This window comes from Merops nubicus, unplaced genomic scaffold (assembly GCF_000691845.1).
Source record: "Merops nubicus isolate BGI_N331 unplaced genomic scaffold, ASM69184v1 scaffold8033, whole genome shotgun sequence".
NCBI lineage: Eukaryota > Metazoa > Chordata > Aves > Coraciiformes > Meropidae > Merops > Merops nubicus.
Genome location: NW_008600932.1, coordinates 30,883 through 46,919, shown reverse-complemented (window position 1 = coordinate 46,919; position 16,037 = coordinate 30,883). Strand labels below are relative to the sequence as shown.

Genomic DNA, 16,037 nt, shown 5'->3' with positions numbered 1-16,037 from the left:
GCGGTAAGGACCCATTCATGCTCTACTGGTGCAGGCTATCCTGAAGGAGTAGCTGAACCCCGTGGAGAGATTTTTGGCGTGGTAGCAGCAGTCAGCGATGTCAGAAGCAAGAGTCGTCCACTCCCCATCTTCACCAAGGAAAGAGAGAAAAGACATTTACTCAGCTGTGCAACTCAGATGATTCCTCAGGGAACTGAGGCTGTAGGTATGTTCCAGACTCATTATTCATGAGACTAAGGGGTGAAGCAGAAAATCAGCAGCAAACATTTAAAGAAGCAAACGTTTCACATGATGCTCTGTCCCAGACTTTGCCATTGCTGCTGTCCTCAAGGGTGAACTCAACTCCCTAAGTCTGCCTGAGATTAAACCCATCCTTTAGGATCATTTAGGCTGGAAAAGACCTTTAAGGTCATCAGGTCCAACCATGAACCCAGCACTGCCAGGTCCACCACTAAGCAAAGTCACTAACTGCCGTATCTACACATCTTTTAAATCCCCCCAGGGCTGGTGACTCCACCACTTCCCTAGGCAGCCTGTTAATGAATTCAGATTAACACTGAGAGACAGCCTCAAATCATAGGACAAGCAATAATCCATCGCCCAAAACAAAGGTACCAATGACCTGCAGGGTGCTGGATGAATTAGGGTCTGTGTGTGTGTGAGAAGGAGCAGACAGAGCTTAGAAACAGAGAAAAGTGTTGGCAGAAGCAGCATGCAAAAGCCTTCTGTGAAATAATGGGCAAAACAAGGATTTTTTTTCAAATTATCTTAACCCTCCTGCACTCAGGAAAGCAGGACTTTGCATCTCCCTGCCAAATACACAGAACACAGGGAGATTGTAGATGCTGTTTCCTGTTTTCCTTCCTCATTGGAACAACTTGCATCTGTATCCTCCCTGAAGACTCTCCTACAGTTGGGCCAAAAAGAATGGCAATAAAGAAAGCTGCAAAGGAAAAGTGGCTGTGACCAGCTCCAGAGTGAAAAGGCAGAAAGCTGCTGCCCATCCTCATGCTAATCCAGAAGGGAGTGTGAATTTAAAGGAGGAACGTGGAGCAGTTGAATCCAAGGGGCTGTGAATGTGTGACTGCAGGAGAAATTGCCATCAGACACAGCATTTGTAATAACAACAGCAAAAGCAATCCCAAGAGAGGCTTGGGGATTTGATTCAGAGTCCATGGAATTGAACAAGAAAACATCCACTGACTTCATCAGGCTCTGGACCAAGCCTTGGCAAAGAACATCAAAGGGATGATGCAGTTCTGCCAGACTTGTCATCTTGTCCTGGCTGCTTGCCCTAAGCTCCTGCATGAGCAGTGGGAAAAGACAGCCTGGGTCAGCCTGAACAGTCCCTGGCTGTCCAGCCCGGGGTGAATTCCCTTCCTGACAGGTCACCTTTCTCCACAGGCTGCAGAGAAAACCTGGCTGTGAGCTGAGCCTGCTGTGGATCATTGCTGGGCAATAGTGGTGTAGAATATTGTCAGAACTGCAACTTGAGAGGATTCCAGCCATGAATATTCTTCTCTAGCTGTTCCCTTTTTGGTCATAGCTTCCATGTGACCTAGTTGGTTCACAAAGCCTTTGAGTACACATATTCCAGGCTCAGTTAACCAGCACCACATCTAAATTCTAGATGGCTACATGGTGGCTGTATGAACTTCATTATTGACTCTACACTAGGGAGCTAAAATCAGGCTGTTTCTGAACAAAAAGAAAATATCCAGCTGGTGAAGAGATGATAGAAGTTGAGGTGTTCCCTGCAGGGTGTAAGGGCTGTGCTCCACTTTACCTTCACTCTTGCACTGGACAGTGTAGTGGACAGGGATGTTGGTTTCCACTGGTTTCCAGACCACCTGCACTCCATCCTCGTAGACATCCACGATATCAGGGGGTGGAGGGCTGGGAGGAACCTCTGTGGAGAGGAGGCACAGACCCCAGTGACTGGTAGCATTAGCAGTGTGGTGATACACACCCCTCCACCCAGCATTTCTCACTCATGGGTACTCTCTATATATCACAGAATAATAGAATATTGGGAGTTGGAAGGGCCCTTTCAAGGTCACCCAGTCCTCCCCCTGCAGGGAGCAGGGACATCTGCAGCTAGAGCAGGGTGCTCAGAGCCCAGACCAACCTCCCCTGGAATGGTTCCAGGGATGGGGCAGCGACCACCTCTCTGGGCAGCCTGGGCCAGGGGCTCACCACCCTCAGTGCCAAACATTTCTTCTTTATATCTGATGTAAGTCACCCCTCTTTTAGTTTAAAACTATCATCCCTTGTCTTGTTGCAACAGGCACTGCTAAAATGATTGAATATATCTAAATATATATATGTGTATGTTTTTAATATATCTATAATATATATTTTAACAACATATCTATATTTTAGATATATCTATCCACCCCCACTCCTCCCTGGTGGAACAGCAATTTAACCCTGGCTGATTTCAACTCAGCATTGAGCTTTTCAAGTCTGCTTCTAGAACCAGGTGGCTACTGGAGTGGCTCTAAATCCAGGAGAGAGACTAGAGAGTGACAGAGAGGGAGTGAACCCTACAAAATATGCCACCCTACCAAGCAGCAAGGGCTGTGCCTGAAGAAGTCTCAGAAGTCTGGCAGAAGTCTCACCTCACAGCTATTTACAGCTCACATTTTTGGGCAGAAGTGCTGCTCATACCGCCTTCTGCTGGGACTTCTTTTCCTACCTGCTTTTCTTATGATGCAAGAGGTGGATGCTGAGCCCAGGGAGTTGGTGGCCACGCATGTGTAAATTCCAAAATCATCAGCAGTGATGGAGAGAATAGTTAAGAGCTGGAAGTTCTTGAGCGTCGCTGAGATGAGGATCCGGCTGCTGCTGTGGACGGGGATCCCATCTACCGCCTTCTGCTGGGACTTCTTTTCCTACCTGCTTTTCTTATGATGCAAGAGGTGGATGCTGAGCCCAGGGAGTTGGTGGCCACGCATGTGTAAATTCCAAAATCATCAGCAGTGATGGAGAGAATAGTTAAGAGCTGGAAGTTCTTGAGCGTCGCTGAGATGAGGATCCGGCTGCTGCTGTGGACGGGGATCCCATCTGAAAAAAAGGAGAAGATCAGAGAGATAAGAATCCTCCAATTTCCACCCCGGGGCCCAAACCCTTCCCTGCACCCCTGTCCCAGGGGTCGGGGGGTGGTGTGGGGTGTGCCAAGGTCACCTCTGAACCAGTCGGTGCGCGGGGAGGAGTGGGGCGCCGTGCGGCACGACAGCGTCACGCACTGCCCCGGGGCAGCAGCCTGGTCCACCAGCTCCTCCACGAACAAAGGTGCTGCAAGGAGAGGAGAAGCAGTGATTCAGAGAGGCCGGGAGGGCTACGTGGGACAGAAGTGCACACAGGACAGCAGAGGGTGTTTGTCATTGGTTGGAGAACGTTTCTGGGTCGTGCCCTGGCATTCCTTTGACTGCCAGCTGGAGAAGCCCCTGGGCAGCGGGCACGTCAGTGCTGGAGGACAAGAGGAAACGGCCTCAACTTGCACCAGGGGGGGCTGAGGTTGGATATAGGAAAATATTTCTTCCCCAAAAGGGTTGCCCAGGGCTGTGCCAGGCTGCCCAGGGCAGTGGTGGAGTCCCCACCCCTGGAGGGGTTTCCAAGCCGTGGAGATGTGGTGTGAGGGACATGGGTTAATGGTGCCCGGGCAGTGCTGGGGGAATTGGACTTGATGGTCTAAAGGTCCTTTCCAACCTACACAAGTTTATGGTTTTAGGAGACTCATTTAACCCCATGGATGCAGTGGGGCTGCTTATACAGATGGGTCTGGGAAGGTCCATAGGGAACATGTGTGTTGCTCAGCCCTGCTGGTACAGCTAAGGCAGCAGAACATCTCAGAGGAGACAGAGCATGTCACAGCATGGATTTCCTTCTGGCTGAGCTTAAATGTTGGGGCAAAACCAAATTCTGGTGTTTCTTGGGTGAGGGGGAAACGTCAAGACAACACAAGAAGAGAGAAGAGATAAAATATGGATATGAAAGGAGGAAAAAAGCCCCACAGAGCATCGAGTCTGCTGCTGTCTCCATGGGAAAGGGGGAGCTCAGGTTTTCTTGTGTCTCTCCAGGGGTTTTTCTCCACAGTCCCAGAAGCTGTCAGCCTCACCCACCCTTCCCAGAGCTTCACTGGGCTCTGTTGAACACCAGGACATCAACCTGACTTCAGAAACTGCTCCTGATGTGCCAAGGAGAAGCTTGCCTGGGCAAGAGCAAGTTCAGCTCTGCTGGCACCCTGTTTGGGGCTGCCCCACCACTTCTCCGTTCACAGCTCTGGACCTGCTGCCAACCCACCCTTGGATACTTCATTTATCTTCTTTCTACCTGACAGAGAGATTTTATTCCTTTGCAGTGACTTCCTAGAATGGCTCCAGTTTGCAACCAGTGCCAAGTCAAGACAGTTTTAGTGAGGACACAGTTCTGGGGCAAAGAGAGGAGGCTGGCTCCCATTGCAGGAGTTGGTCCAGGCCATCTCAAGACAATCTTTTTAGGTCCATCCCTAGAAACTGGCCTCCCTGTCATATTCATTAGAGATACCTGATGATAAAAGGCACTGATGACTTAGCAATACCTTTCTCCTTGGGCATGAGGCTTGGCAGCTTGAATGAAGAGAGTGCTGATTTCCTCTTCAGAGATCCTTCAGCCCCTATTAACAGCTCTTTTTCTACTGCCTCACTTCTCAGCTCACCAAACTCTGCTTTGAAGGAAAAAAGAGAAGTCATTCATGGCCATCCTTCTCCCTGGGGCATCCATTTAGGGCAGACAGCTCTGCTGGGCACACCTAACCAGCTCAACAGTCACAGGGTCCTGGCTGATGAGCCTCTGGTCAACAGGGAAGGCTGTGGCAGCTATTGATGATTTACAGAATGATGTCCTGGAAGAGCAGGACACATCTAGGGATGGCAGAAAGGAAAGGGCAGATTTTGTTGCCCAGTGTCCTCAACTTTGGTAGCCAGGCTGACTTCAGCTGGTCCCAGTCAGGATTTAGCAGGGTCAGATGGTGACTGCAGAAGGAACTGCAGCAGGAGAAGCATCACCCAGCCCTGACCTGTGTTGGGCAAACTCAGGCAGGGGAATTTGAGCCACTTCCACCAGCAGATAACCCAGCTGACTCTGCACTGGAGTGACCCACTGACAGAGAGCTGGGGCTCAAGGCCACCCCTTTCATTAACCTGCCACTGCCAGTTTTGCAACGATGGTCTAACCACAGCCTCAGATGTGCTGGGTAAAGGGGACAGGCAGATTTAGCAGAGCCCAGTTAGAGCAGCCAACCTACGAAGGCATGGAGTAAAATATTTACCTTCCTCTGCCTCTGGCTCAGGAGAGATCTTTCCTTTTAGGATTCTTGAAATATGGGCAACAGAAGCTTTTACTTTCTTCTTCAGACTCTGCTCCCCTGCCTGCTCCACTGAATGAGACCTTGCATATGGCTTAAAGAGTCCTGGCTTGTAGAAGGAGCTTTTCTGCTTCCCACCCGAGTCCTTTTGGGGACCATACATTTCTTTATGGCTCTCTGATCCTTTCCCCATGGCTAATAAGTTTGTTGCCTTCGAATCCTCAGCTATTTCCAACTGGTTCTTCCTGTTCTTGTCCTCTGCCTCTTCTCTGATGTGGAGCCTTTTATCCCTGTGTGAATGTCCTGCAGGAGGTGACCTTGCCCTCTCACCAAAAGGTATAAACCGCCGGCCAGTCGGTTTGGGTTGGGGCTTCCTGTAGTTCATGAATTCAAATGGAAAATAGACAATGTCATACAAGTCAGAGAAATTCAGATAGGCAGGCTCGACCTCCGAGATGTCAAATTTGGGAGGTCCACTGCCAAGACTGGGTGTTTCATCCGAGAGGTCTTTGATTTTCACTAAAGAAACTTCTGTGTGTTTACCAGCGTCCTTGCTCACTGGCACTTGCCTGGGTCTTTTTTCAATGTCCATGCTATCAGTTGAGGAAACACTCACTTGGCTAGAAGGAGGGGTCTCAAAGGCCAGGTCCTCCAGATCCTCACATTCATGAGGAGCTGTCTGTGCTCCCTGCCCTTCCAGCACCATGGACTCCTCGCTTCCAACAAGATAGGGTTCTGCAAGTTCATCCAGATCAGAGACTTCCCCTATTTTACCCCTTTGTACAGAAGGGAAGGAGGTGTCCACGGGGACTTGGCTACCTGAGCCCTTGTAGAAGGTCTGTGTGGAAGGAGAGATGTGCTTTCTGCCTTCCTCCTCACCAGAAACAGACTCTGCCCAAACGTTCATCTCCTCAGAGAGGGAAACCATCTCATCCACTAAGCCCTCCAGCACAGCAGACTCCTCATCACTATAAAAAGACCACCTGTGATGTGAGAGCTCCTGACTCTGATCCCTGTGGAGTGACAGTGGGACAGTTCTTCCAGCATCAGAGCTTTCTCTGTCTAAGGCAACCCCTCTACCCTCACCATAAACCATTGGATGTTCCTCATACTCTAGCTCACAGACTGAATCTGGAGCAACTCTTGGCTGTGAAGCAGTTAAGACCTCTGGAGGCCCACCCTCCAGATCAGCAGAAAGAACTCTGCCACTGCCTTCAGAAACCTTCTGGGGTTCAGCTCCCTCGATTTCAGCCTCATGGTCCAAACTGGGAACAACCTCTGCCACAGCTGAGCTGTCACTCCTCAGAGCAGCAAGCCTCCCCTTGCTAGGAGCTGGCCGTCCCCTCCCAGCCTGCTCTGCTCCACCAGAGACCGAAGGCAGAACCCGTTTTGGAGGTGGGACTTCTGGAGCAGGGAGATGCTCTCCCTTCAGGACGGCTGGTGCTGTGTCTACGTGAGCAGGGATCTTCTTGTGCACTTGGCTTTCACCCTCACGGGCTGATGGTGGAGTGCTTCCTCTCATACCTGGTCCTTCATCCTCCAGGAGAGCAGATCTGACCTCTTTATGGGTCTTCAGCTTCTGATGAGCACCTTCACCAGCTGCATGGACAGCAGTTTGGGCACCTGGCTGCTTGCCCAGTGGGACAGCAGTTGCTGGAACTCTTTGGCCAGGAAGTTCCTGACTTTTGTCTTGACATACTGGAAGTGACTCAGTTTCTGTTGGTGGGCCTGTTAAACCAGCAGAGCTTTCCTGCTCCATGAGGTCTGGTGTGGCATCACTGGGAGCAGAAGTCTTCTCAGGTGAACGTTTCTGTCTTTTCTCTTTCCAGGGTGGAACTGGGGCTGTCCTTTTGATCAGGAAGCTTCCACCTTTTAGATCTGGATGGGTGGTGGTGCTGTGAGCAGACTCCTGGGGCAGACACAGGCCTCCCATCCTTGCAGGGGGTGGCTTGGAGGTGGCCTCTGATTGCCTGAGAGCTGAAGTGGACTCTTTGTCCTGCTGGAAAGCAGTGTCAGAGGCACTGCCCTGGGAAGACTGACCCTCCATGCTTTCATGTTTTGGAGCTGATGATGCATCTGAGCACTGGGCAGTTGGGACGGGGCTTTTGCCTTCCCAATCTTCATCTTCCTCATCCACATAAGTGGCTTTTGACTTCTTCAGTAGGTGCTTCCTATTCTTGCTCCTCTGAGGTGACACTGGAAGCCCTTCTCGCTGTGGCACAAAACCAGCCAGGCAGCCATCACCCTCACATGGCGTGGAAGGAGGGGGCTGCTCTCCTGAACAATCCTTGCTGGTCCTCCTCACGTCCTCCAGCTTTGAGGTGGCTGTGGAACATCCCTGGCCAGGCCCCGCGGGAACGTCGCAGTGCTCGCTGCCTTCAGGGCAGCTCTCCTGGGACAACACGTCGCAGTCTTCTTCCAAAATCCCTTGTTCCCTCACTGACCTTGAGGCTCTCAGCCTGTAGTCATCCAAGGACCTGCTCCGGGTGGCGCTGGCGATGGCAGGATGTGGGGGTTTCCTTGCAGTGTCAAACGAAGCTGATTTGGTCAAGGAACCAAGCAGCCCTTCCCTGTGGTCATCATCAGACATCCCTTCTTCTTCTTCTTCTTCCAGCTCACATTGCTCCAGGAGGGGTTCACGGAGACCACTGAGGGGCACCTTGGAATAGCCAGCTTTACGGAAGGTCCTTCTGGCTCTGCCCAGGTGCCTTCTGAGCTCCCTGCCTGGTGAGGCAGGTCCCCTGGCAGGCAGCTCGGCTGCTTGGCTGTAGAAGGTGCTTTTGATGACACTCTGCCTAGGGACACAGACCGATGGCTTTTCTGACCCATCCTCAGCCATTTCAGCTCTGTCCTCCTCAGCTACAAAGGCACCTGGTGTTTCTTTCTGAGGCAGATGGGATGTGCTTCCTGGGGAAGTCCTCACGGATGGAGGCTCAGCAGCACTGCTGCTTTGGGCCTGCTCTGCTCTTTCATCTCTAAGTGTGGGATGAAGCCTCTCCTCTTTCTCCTTTAGGACACTCGCCCTGAGCTCTTTGCTTTCTGCAGGTGATTTATCCCCCACCTCAGCTTTCATGGCAGCATACTTCCTCCTCATGGGCTTTACTGGAGGGGCTGGGATTTTGGAGTGTTTCTCTTCCCTTGTGTATTTTGGAGGCTCCTGGCGGCTTGGTGCATCAAACATGGACACGTGCAGCTCGGGGGTAGAGCCAAAGTGCCTCTTCTTGGGGAAATGGGAGTTCTCGTTGTCTGAAGAGGAGCCACTGGTGCTGGAGGAGGTGCTTTCTTCAACGAGGTGTCGGGAGATGGCCAGGGAGGTGTTGTCGTGAGTCCTTTCTAGGATCTCTGGGATGGACCTCATGACCAGTATGGATTTGTAGCACATCAGAGAACGCTGAAAAGCAGAACAAAACTCAGCCCAGATGGGAAGGAGGTGTGAGCATGGTAGAGCATGCAAACCAAAGTGGACTTCTACACTCCTGAATCCCACACACGGGCTAATTTAAAAACACATTGCCACCCTTTTGTACAAATCATCAACCCAGGCCTCATTTGCTCTCCAAGCCTTCCTCTGCTCTCATTCACAGAGGTGGAACTATCTTGACTTGCTGCTGTGAATGGAGGAGCAGGACCCTGCCTGAGATTTTCAAAGACAACCTGGCCACCCAAAGCAGATGGAAAAGGAGTTTCTAACAGAACACATCAGATGAGACCCTAAGCTGGAGTAAATGCCTTTAAATCTGTCAACTGCACTCTCTTAGGCCAACAGAAGATCTACCACACTTTAGGAGGCAGTCATCTGATTATGTTAGAGAACTTCAGGAAAAGAGGAATCCTCTTGGGACCTGTCTATAATTCAACATCCAAGACAGCTGAAGGTACCTCTTGGACACAACCATGCATCCCACAGGCATTAGCCCAGATGATTTCCAGGCAGTGACAGCCTAGATAACTTATTTCTTCCACATCCATGGACCACTCTTCTCCTGGGCCTACTCCCCATTCATAGCCAAGCTGAGACCTCTGTTGTGCTTGCTGGCCAAGCCTGTTAGACTTTAAAAGATGCCGATGGAATGAAAAATATAGACAACTGAAAAGAGCCAGTGACAGCCTAGATAACTTATTTCTGCCACATCCATGGACCACCCTCTCCTGGGCCTACTCCCCATTCCTAGCCAAGCTGAGACCTCTGCTGTGCTTGCTGGCCAAGCCTGATAGACTTTAAAAGATGCCAATGGAATGAAAAATATAGACAACTAAAAAGAGCCAAGAGGGATTAGGACCAACTCACCTGCCACTTGCTCCGAGCCACAATGAATTTGAGCTGCTTGGTGTTAATGAAATGAGCTGACTCAAGGGGGACATTGTGCTGCCAGATGGAACGAGAGGAAAATCACTGGTTAAAAAATTCTTGGCTTCACTTCCTAACAAGTTGAGATTATTTTTTTTAAGATTCCCTCCTTCCAGAACTATTTAATTTCAGAAACATACACTAGACCAAATGCTACAATGCCCTTATAGATAAATTGTAGAAAATCTCAGCTTTTTGATGGCAAAAGCAAGCCCTGTTCACTGCATGTCATCACATTCCTTTTTTGGTTAGTTTTTAGCTTGTCTCCTTAACAATTTAAGACATTTTATTATAAATTATAACATTGCTCTGCAAAGTTTCCTTTCTATACAGAGATGTTACATCTGCTCATGTCAGTGGTAACCTTCATCTTTTGAAAGATATCTTGCCATGTAATCACCAGTGTGCCTCCTTTGCCTGGAGAGCTATGCTTGAGCTTCTCTATAGGACAGAAAGTAGGAAACCAAGAAAAAAAAATCAACTAGCAAATTCTATCAAGCAGCTTTTAGAGCTTCTCCTCCAAAGGTCTCTTCAAACCTCAGTGTTTTTAATGAGTGTAATAAACAACCAGCACAAACTTACCATGAACCACTTGTGGGAAAGACAATCCAAAGCACTGGGTCTGTCTCTGGTAAGGGAAAAAAAAAAACCCCACCATTTTAGTTGCAAGTCCTGGCAGCCACCAGCAGGTCTCCCCAGCTGGAGCCTTCTCCTCTCAGCTGCCCCAGCCCAACTCTCTCCTGCTGGGCTCCCAGCAGAGGGGTTCCCCCCTCGGGGCATTGCTGGGGCTCCTCTGGCCCCGCTCCAGCAGCTCCCTGGCTCTGCTGTGCTGAGGACTCCAGAGCTGCCCCAGCACTGCAGGGGGGTCTCCCAGAGCTGGCAGAGGGGCAGGATCCTCACCCCCAACACCCCCAAGTCCTTCCCCCCAAGGCTGCTCCCCAGCCCATCACCCCCAGCCTGTGTTGGTACCAGGGTATTGATACCAGTATGTTCTTAGGCTGCTGGTTTAGAGCTGAGAAGCCAAACAAACAGAAAGAGGCTTTCACACCAAAGTTTTCTTCCTCCTTTTTCAGTCTGAGACCCCTTACAGCTCCTCAGGATACCCCATGGCACTCTGCAGGGTCCTTCCCAGGGGCATTCAGAGCAGCCTTTTGCCTCTATGGGTGGCCAGAGCAAAAATAGCTTTGGTAGCAGGCAGAAGGAATAGAAATGAAATTAAAAAGCAAGTGCCTGCAAACATGCCTTCAAGCTGCCTTTTGTGTTTGAAATTGCTTAATGAATGTAGTTAGTGCTATTTAATTCCCCTGTGTAGCAAGTCCTCACTCTTCCCACTCCTCTGTGTCATTTCAGAAAGTCACCAGCCTGGAGGAGTCAGGGACTAAGGACATCACCCTACCACAAACAGTCCAGTTTGACAAATTACCAACTTGTGCGTTGGGTAATGAGGAATAATAAAGAAGAATCAGGGTATAACTCACCACATCTCACTCAGCTTTCTCCTTCTCAAAACACCTGCAGCTCTGGTGAGCTGAGATCTGCCTGAGACCTCAACGTCTTTGCACACTGGCTGTGGGAAGCAGAAAATTGCACTCACTTGGGGTTCTGCTGCAGGATGCCTTTTATGAAGGCCTTGGCATCTTCACTCAGATGAACAAAGTCAGGGATGGTCCATGAAATTTCCCCCTTCTGGATGTTGAGAAGGGTTCCTCTGTCGTTCTCCCCAGCAAACGGAGACTTGCACGTTAGGCTGTTATTGAACACCAGAAATTAAAAGCAGGCAGACTTTAGGCTTGTATTTGCTGGTGAAGTGAGAAAAGTGCTTATATGGGGCTTTGAAATACTTGAGGGACTCCACGCATGGGGCTTGCATTGCTTATGAGCAGTCTGGTCACTAGCAGAGCATCTTTCACCCCAGCATCACGTGGCACTCAGCTGAATTGTTTATCTCAGTTCATAGCTGAGGAATTAAGGGCTTGGTTTTGCACAGCTACAGAAAGGGGTTGGTTAAAATAGGCAAGGGGAAGACTGGACCTCTCCACTGCTCTCATCTCCACCTACAAGGAGACCAACTGCCTCATCTTCAAGCAGGGAGAATGACAAGGGGGAATAACAAAAGCCTTGTGAAACCAGGAAAGAGTGAGTAAAGGAGAAAACCACAGCAGAACCTGCCCCCATTGCACAAGGGCTCAATGCTTCCCTCAGATCCCTCACTTGAGGCTGCTGGGGTCTCTGAGTGACCCCACTATTGGATATTGAATGGATAAATGGATATTGAACGAGTTTTCCAAGAGGGTTTATTTACCTTAAATACGTGATGACTCCAACAGCCCTGAGGAGAGAGGGAACACAAATGTCAGGTGTTTGCCACCATTTCTGCATCCTTCTCAAGCACACAGCCCCTCTTCCTGCCACTGGAGACCCTGGCACAGTAAGATCACCTTCATCTCCTCACCTTTTCAAGAAAAATAAATCCCCCAAGCTATTGTTTTCAATTTTAAATTTTTTTCCCTTTAAAAGTTAAAAAAATTTCTTCCATTTTTAAGCACAGATAGAGGAGAAGACTCAAAATACTTTCTGGGAGTTTGTTTGCCTTTTCTAGAAAGCCCTTTAGGATCATCCTCCCTAATTGCTGCTTCTCATACAGATCATCTGCTCTAAGATGCTCCTTTGCATTCATTAGCTGTCTGAGCTCAATTATGCCTGAACAAAACAGAGGAAGAGCTTTAAAGAGCCACGAAGGGTTTTGGATTCTCAGTGTTCACTTTCTGTTTCCCATCTTATTTTAATGACTTTATTTATTTATTAACAATAAATGGAAATTGAGGCTTTTTTAGAGAGGTGATAGGTTACCAGATATCAGTAGCTTTTGACACTGGTGATTGAGAAACAATTTCTGGGGCAACGAACTCTGGAGACCCGTATTTGCTGAACTGAGGTTCAAAGGGTGTGATCTTCTGAGCAAATCCAAAGTCACAGAGCTTAAGGTCTTCCCTTTCTGGATACACCATGAGGATATTCAGGGGCTAGGAAAAGAAATAGAATAAAAGGGATGGGTTGTAAGTAAGAATAATATGAATATTGTCCACTCCCTGAACATGAGGATAAGCTAAATCTGCCATCCCCCATTACCTTGATGTCCAAATGAAGGATGTTGTTGTCATGAAGATATTTGATTCCTTCTAAGATTTGCTTGATATACAATTTGACCTAAAAAAATAAATAAATGATTCAACATTAATAGTAAATAAAAGAGTCCCTGATCCCACCAACATTTTTAATTTAATAAAGAGAGAGGTTGAATTAGAAATACTTTTAAAACTAGCATGAACTTCTTATATTAGTCTTGCAGTTGATGCAAACCAAGCTGTGCCTCCTGTGTGACCACATTGCCCTGATCTTCTATATGTGAAAAAGCCCTTAATTAAAAAAAACCCCAACCAACCAACCAACAAACCCCAACAAACCCAAAAAAGAGACACAGCAATCCTCAGTTATGATGAACCTTATCAACTGTCTTATTTATTTAACTCAAACTCAATTCTGGCTTGGTGTAAATGAGGCAAACACATTTAAAACTCAAAAAAACATTTGCCAACGTTGGTGTAAGCCTATTTTCCTGAGTATCTGTAGATCCAGTCTGACTATGACTGCACAAGGAGTGAAGATTTACAGCTCGTTTCAGCTTTGGAAGTCCTCTACCTGTGGGGTTTTGTAGTGTTAGCTGACATTTCATCTTTAAAAACCCCTTCCAACCCAAACCATTCTATAATTCTATGATGTTTCTTTCTGAATATTTCCAAGAAAAAATCCATTTTACCAATAAATATGGACTACTAGACAGGAGATGTGAATCTTGAAGTTTTCTAGTTATTCCCCAGAAGAGCTCAGCTTACTAATTGGAACACATTTTAAAGGCTCTTTCTGTTTTGATAAATTATCACTGGTTCAAAGACTTTCTTCATATTCAAAAAGAATAAAGCATCTGGAAGGGACTCAGGTGGTAACCACCAACTCTGGACTTTCAAATGAGAAAGAAAGGTTACCTCTGCTTCAGTGACAACACTCTTCTTGAACAGACGGTCCAGGAGCTCTTCACTGGAGCATCTGGCAATGGCATTAAGGAAAACAGAACTACACTTAAATATTTTGTACACTGAGGGTGGTGAGACCTGGCCCAGGCTGCCCAGAGAGGTGGTCACTGCCCCATCCCTGGAACCATCCCAGGTGAGGTTGGTTTGGGCTCTGAGCACCCTGCTCTAGCTGCAGATGTCCCTGCTCCCTGCAGGGGGGTTGGACTGGATGACCTTGAAAGATCCCTTCCAAGCCATTCTATGATGATTTTTCCTAGAGCAGCAGAAATCTAGTACTTCAGCAAAGATCTCACAGAGCTATGTTATCTTGCAGTGGCAGAGAAAGATCATGTGTGTCCTTTTATCTCAGACAAGCCCCCAAAATGCTTCATCCCTCATTTATCCAACAAATCCACCCGATACCTCCCAACCTCCTCGGGACCAGCAGCACAGGAAAGGATACAGCTCCAGAATCAAAATGAGTGTTTTCCGTGTTTCAAACTGATCCAGCAGCCTGGTGATCCTGTCGTGGGACAGAGAGGCCAGGATGTCCCTCTCCTGGTGAGCCCGAGCCTTCGTCTTGCTTCGCAGGGGTATGAATTTGGCAGCACAAGACACTCGGTTCCCTTTGTGCACAACTCTTTTCACGAAGCTGAAGCAGCCCCTGTGGACACATCCAAGGAGAAACCCTGGGTCGGAGCCCTCTGGACCTCTCCACGTCCCAACCTTTGATAGCTCCCTACTGCTCAGGGCTTAAATTCTCCAAGGTAAGCAGCTCATTCTCCTGTGTGTGAGGTGCTGTTGCCCTCTCCTGGTTGTCTCCAAAACTAAGCAACGAGTTCCCATCAAGGGAGAAGCTGCTGCAGGTGACACAGCCTTGTGCTGACAAAGGCTGATGCCCTTGGATTGCTTGGATGGAGGTCGCTGTAGACTTGGGATGCCCATTGCCAATACCTGGACATCTATCCCACCAGCCCCTGGCTGATGTGTTTTCTGGTTGGAGCTCCCTGGAGCTGTAAGCTGGATGGACTCTCCCATCCCCTATCAGAAACATCAGGAAACTGTTTCCAGCACACCTGCAATGAGGTGACCTCCCAATTCCACCTTTTCAGACCTTTCCACAGCTGGGTCCACATCTGCTTCTGCTTGCACATGCTCAGATGAGCCAGTAGATATTCTCCAGAAGTGATGTTAGAAAGTTGGAAAATTTATTTACCTTCCAATCTCCTGCTTAACCTCATAAAGGGAATGGAGCTTTCTCCTGGTGGCCACTTTCTTTGCTTCTTGGTCTTTCTTAGCTTTGGAGATGAAGGAGAATATCAGTGTTAATAGTCAGACAACAATGTCTTGCTAGTGGAGTGGAAAGTTATTACAGGACAATTTGAGGCAGGAAAAATTACAGGGGTCCTCTAAACTTCTGCACCAAATTCAATGGAGCTGTTTGAGGGTGGAACCTTTCAATAGGAACTTTGGGGCTGCATCTTCACCTGACATAAGTCAGAAGAGCCAGGCTAAAGAGCAGAAGGCTACCAGAGACATGGTCCCACCTATTTCTGTGGCTCATTGTATCAATTCTTGATGTAATCTGAAGCAGAGAAAAGAAAAATCTTATTTTTATATATATAAATATGTTGGTCATTAGATCATTTGCTCTTATGCTGGGCCCTGCCCTACTGGTAATAGGCAAATGCTGTGGAGGAACGAAGAGCAGGTTCCATGTGAGTACCAGGGGATGACTTGAACAGAGTGCACGTGGCCAAGGCTGTGGAAGCAACCCCTGCCCTGGAAGGAGGACATTACCTTCACGTACAACAAGCTCTGCTTTGCACAACACCTCCCCTCCTGCATTTTTGGCAACACAGGTATAAACACCACCATCTTCTGAGACAGCGTTGTCCACCACTAAGAAATAGGTTGTTCCTTCCTTCCCCTGGTGGAGCCTGTCGCTGTCTGTCAGCAAGGAAGTGCCCTGAAAGAAGGAAATGACATTTTGGTCCTGGAAAAACCAAGATGGAAACATCTGTTTCTTCTCTTCAAGGACCAAGCTACAGGAGCAGAGCTACGCCACAGGCTGGTTAGGTTTGCAAATCTCACCAGCACAATGCTGCCTGAAGAAGTCCCTCATGTCAAACTCTTCTCTGCTTCCATAGTACCCACTAACATTTTCATTTCACAAGCCTTTCATAGGAATACAGGCTTGGGAGGGATCACCATGGCTATGTGGAGTACTCTTCAGCTCTCCCAGCCCACCATGCCTGGGCAGTCAGCCCAG

The 16,037-nt window shown here is 48.5% G+C and overlaps 1 protein-coding gene across 1 annotated transcript in view; it reads right to left on the bottom strand.

The window, feature by feature from the left end:
- Nucleotides 1-16,037, bottom strand: part of LOC103770558 (obscurin-like) — a gene marked incomplete at its 5' end in the record, with an annotated part of 51,589 nt that overhangs the window by 5,187 nt on the left and 30,365 nt on the right. The window contains 16 exon segments of the mRNA XM_008937823.1: nucleotides 3-128; nucleotides 1,787-1,909; nucleotides 2,899-3,066; nucleotides 3,187-3,297; nucleotides 5,312-6,315; nucleotides 7,792-8,738; nucleotides 9,636-9,713; nucleotides 10,278-10,323; nucleotides 11,290-11,442; nucleotides 11,998-12,024; nucleotides 12,546-12,718; nucleotides 12,825-12,902; nucleotides 13,739-13,799; nucleotides 14,229-14,429; nucleotides 14,982-15,054; nucleotides 15,572-15,734. Coding sequence (XP_008936071.1) covers nucleotides 3-128; nucleotides 1,787-1,909; nucleotides 2,899-3,066; nucleotides 3,187-3,297; nucleotides 5,312-6,315; nucleotides 7,792-8,738; nucleotides 9,636-9,713; nucleotides 10,278-10,323; nucleotides 11,290-11,442; nucleotides 11,998-12,024; nucleotides 12,546-12,718; nucleotides 12,825-12,902; nucleotides 13,739-13,799; nucleotides 14,229-14,429; nucleotides 14,982-15,054; nucleotides 15,572-15,734 — 3,532 coding nt within the window.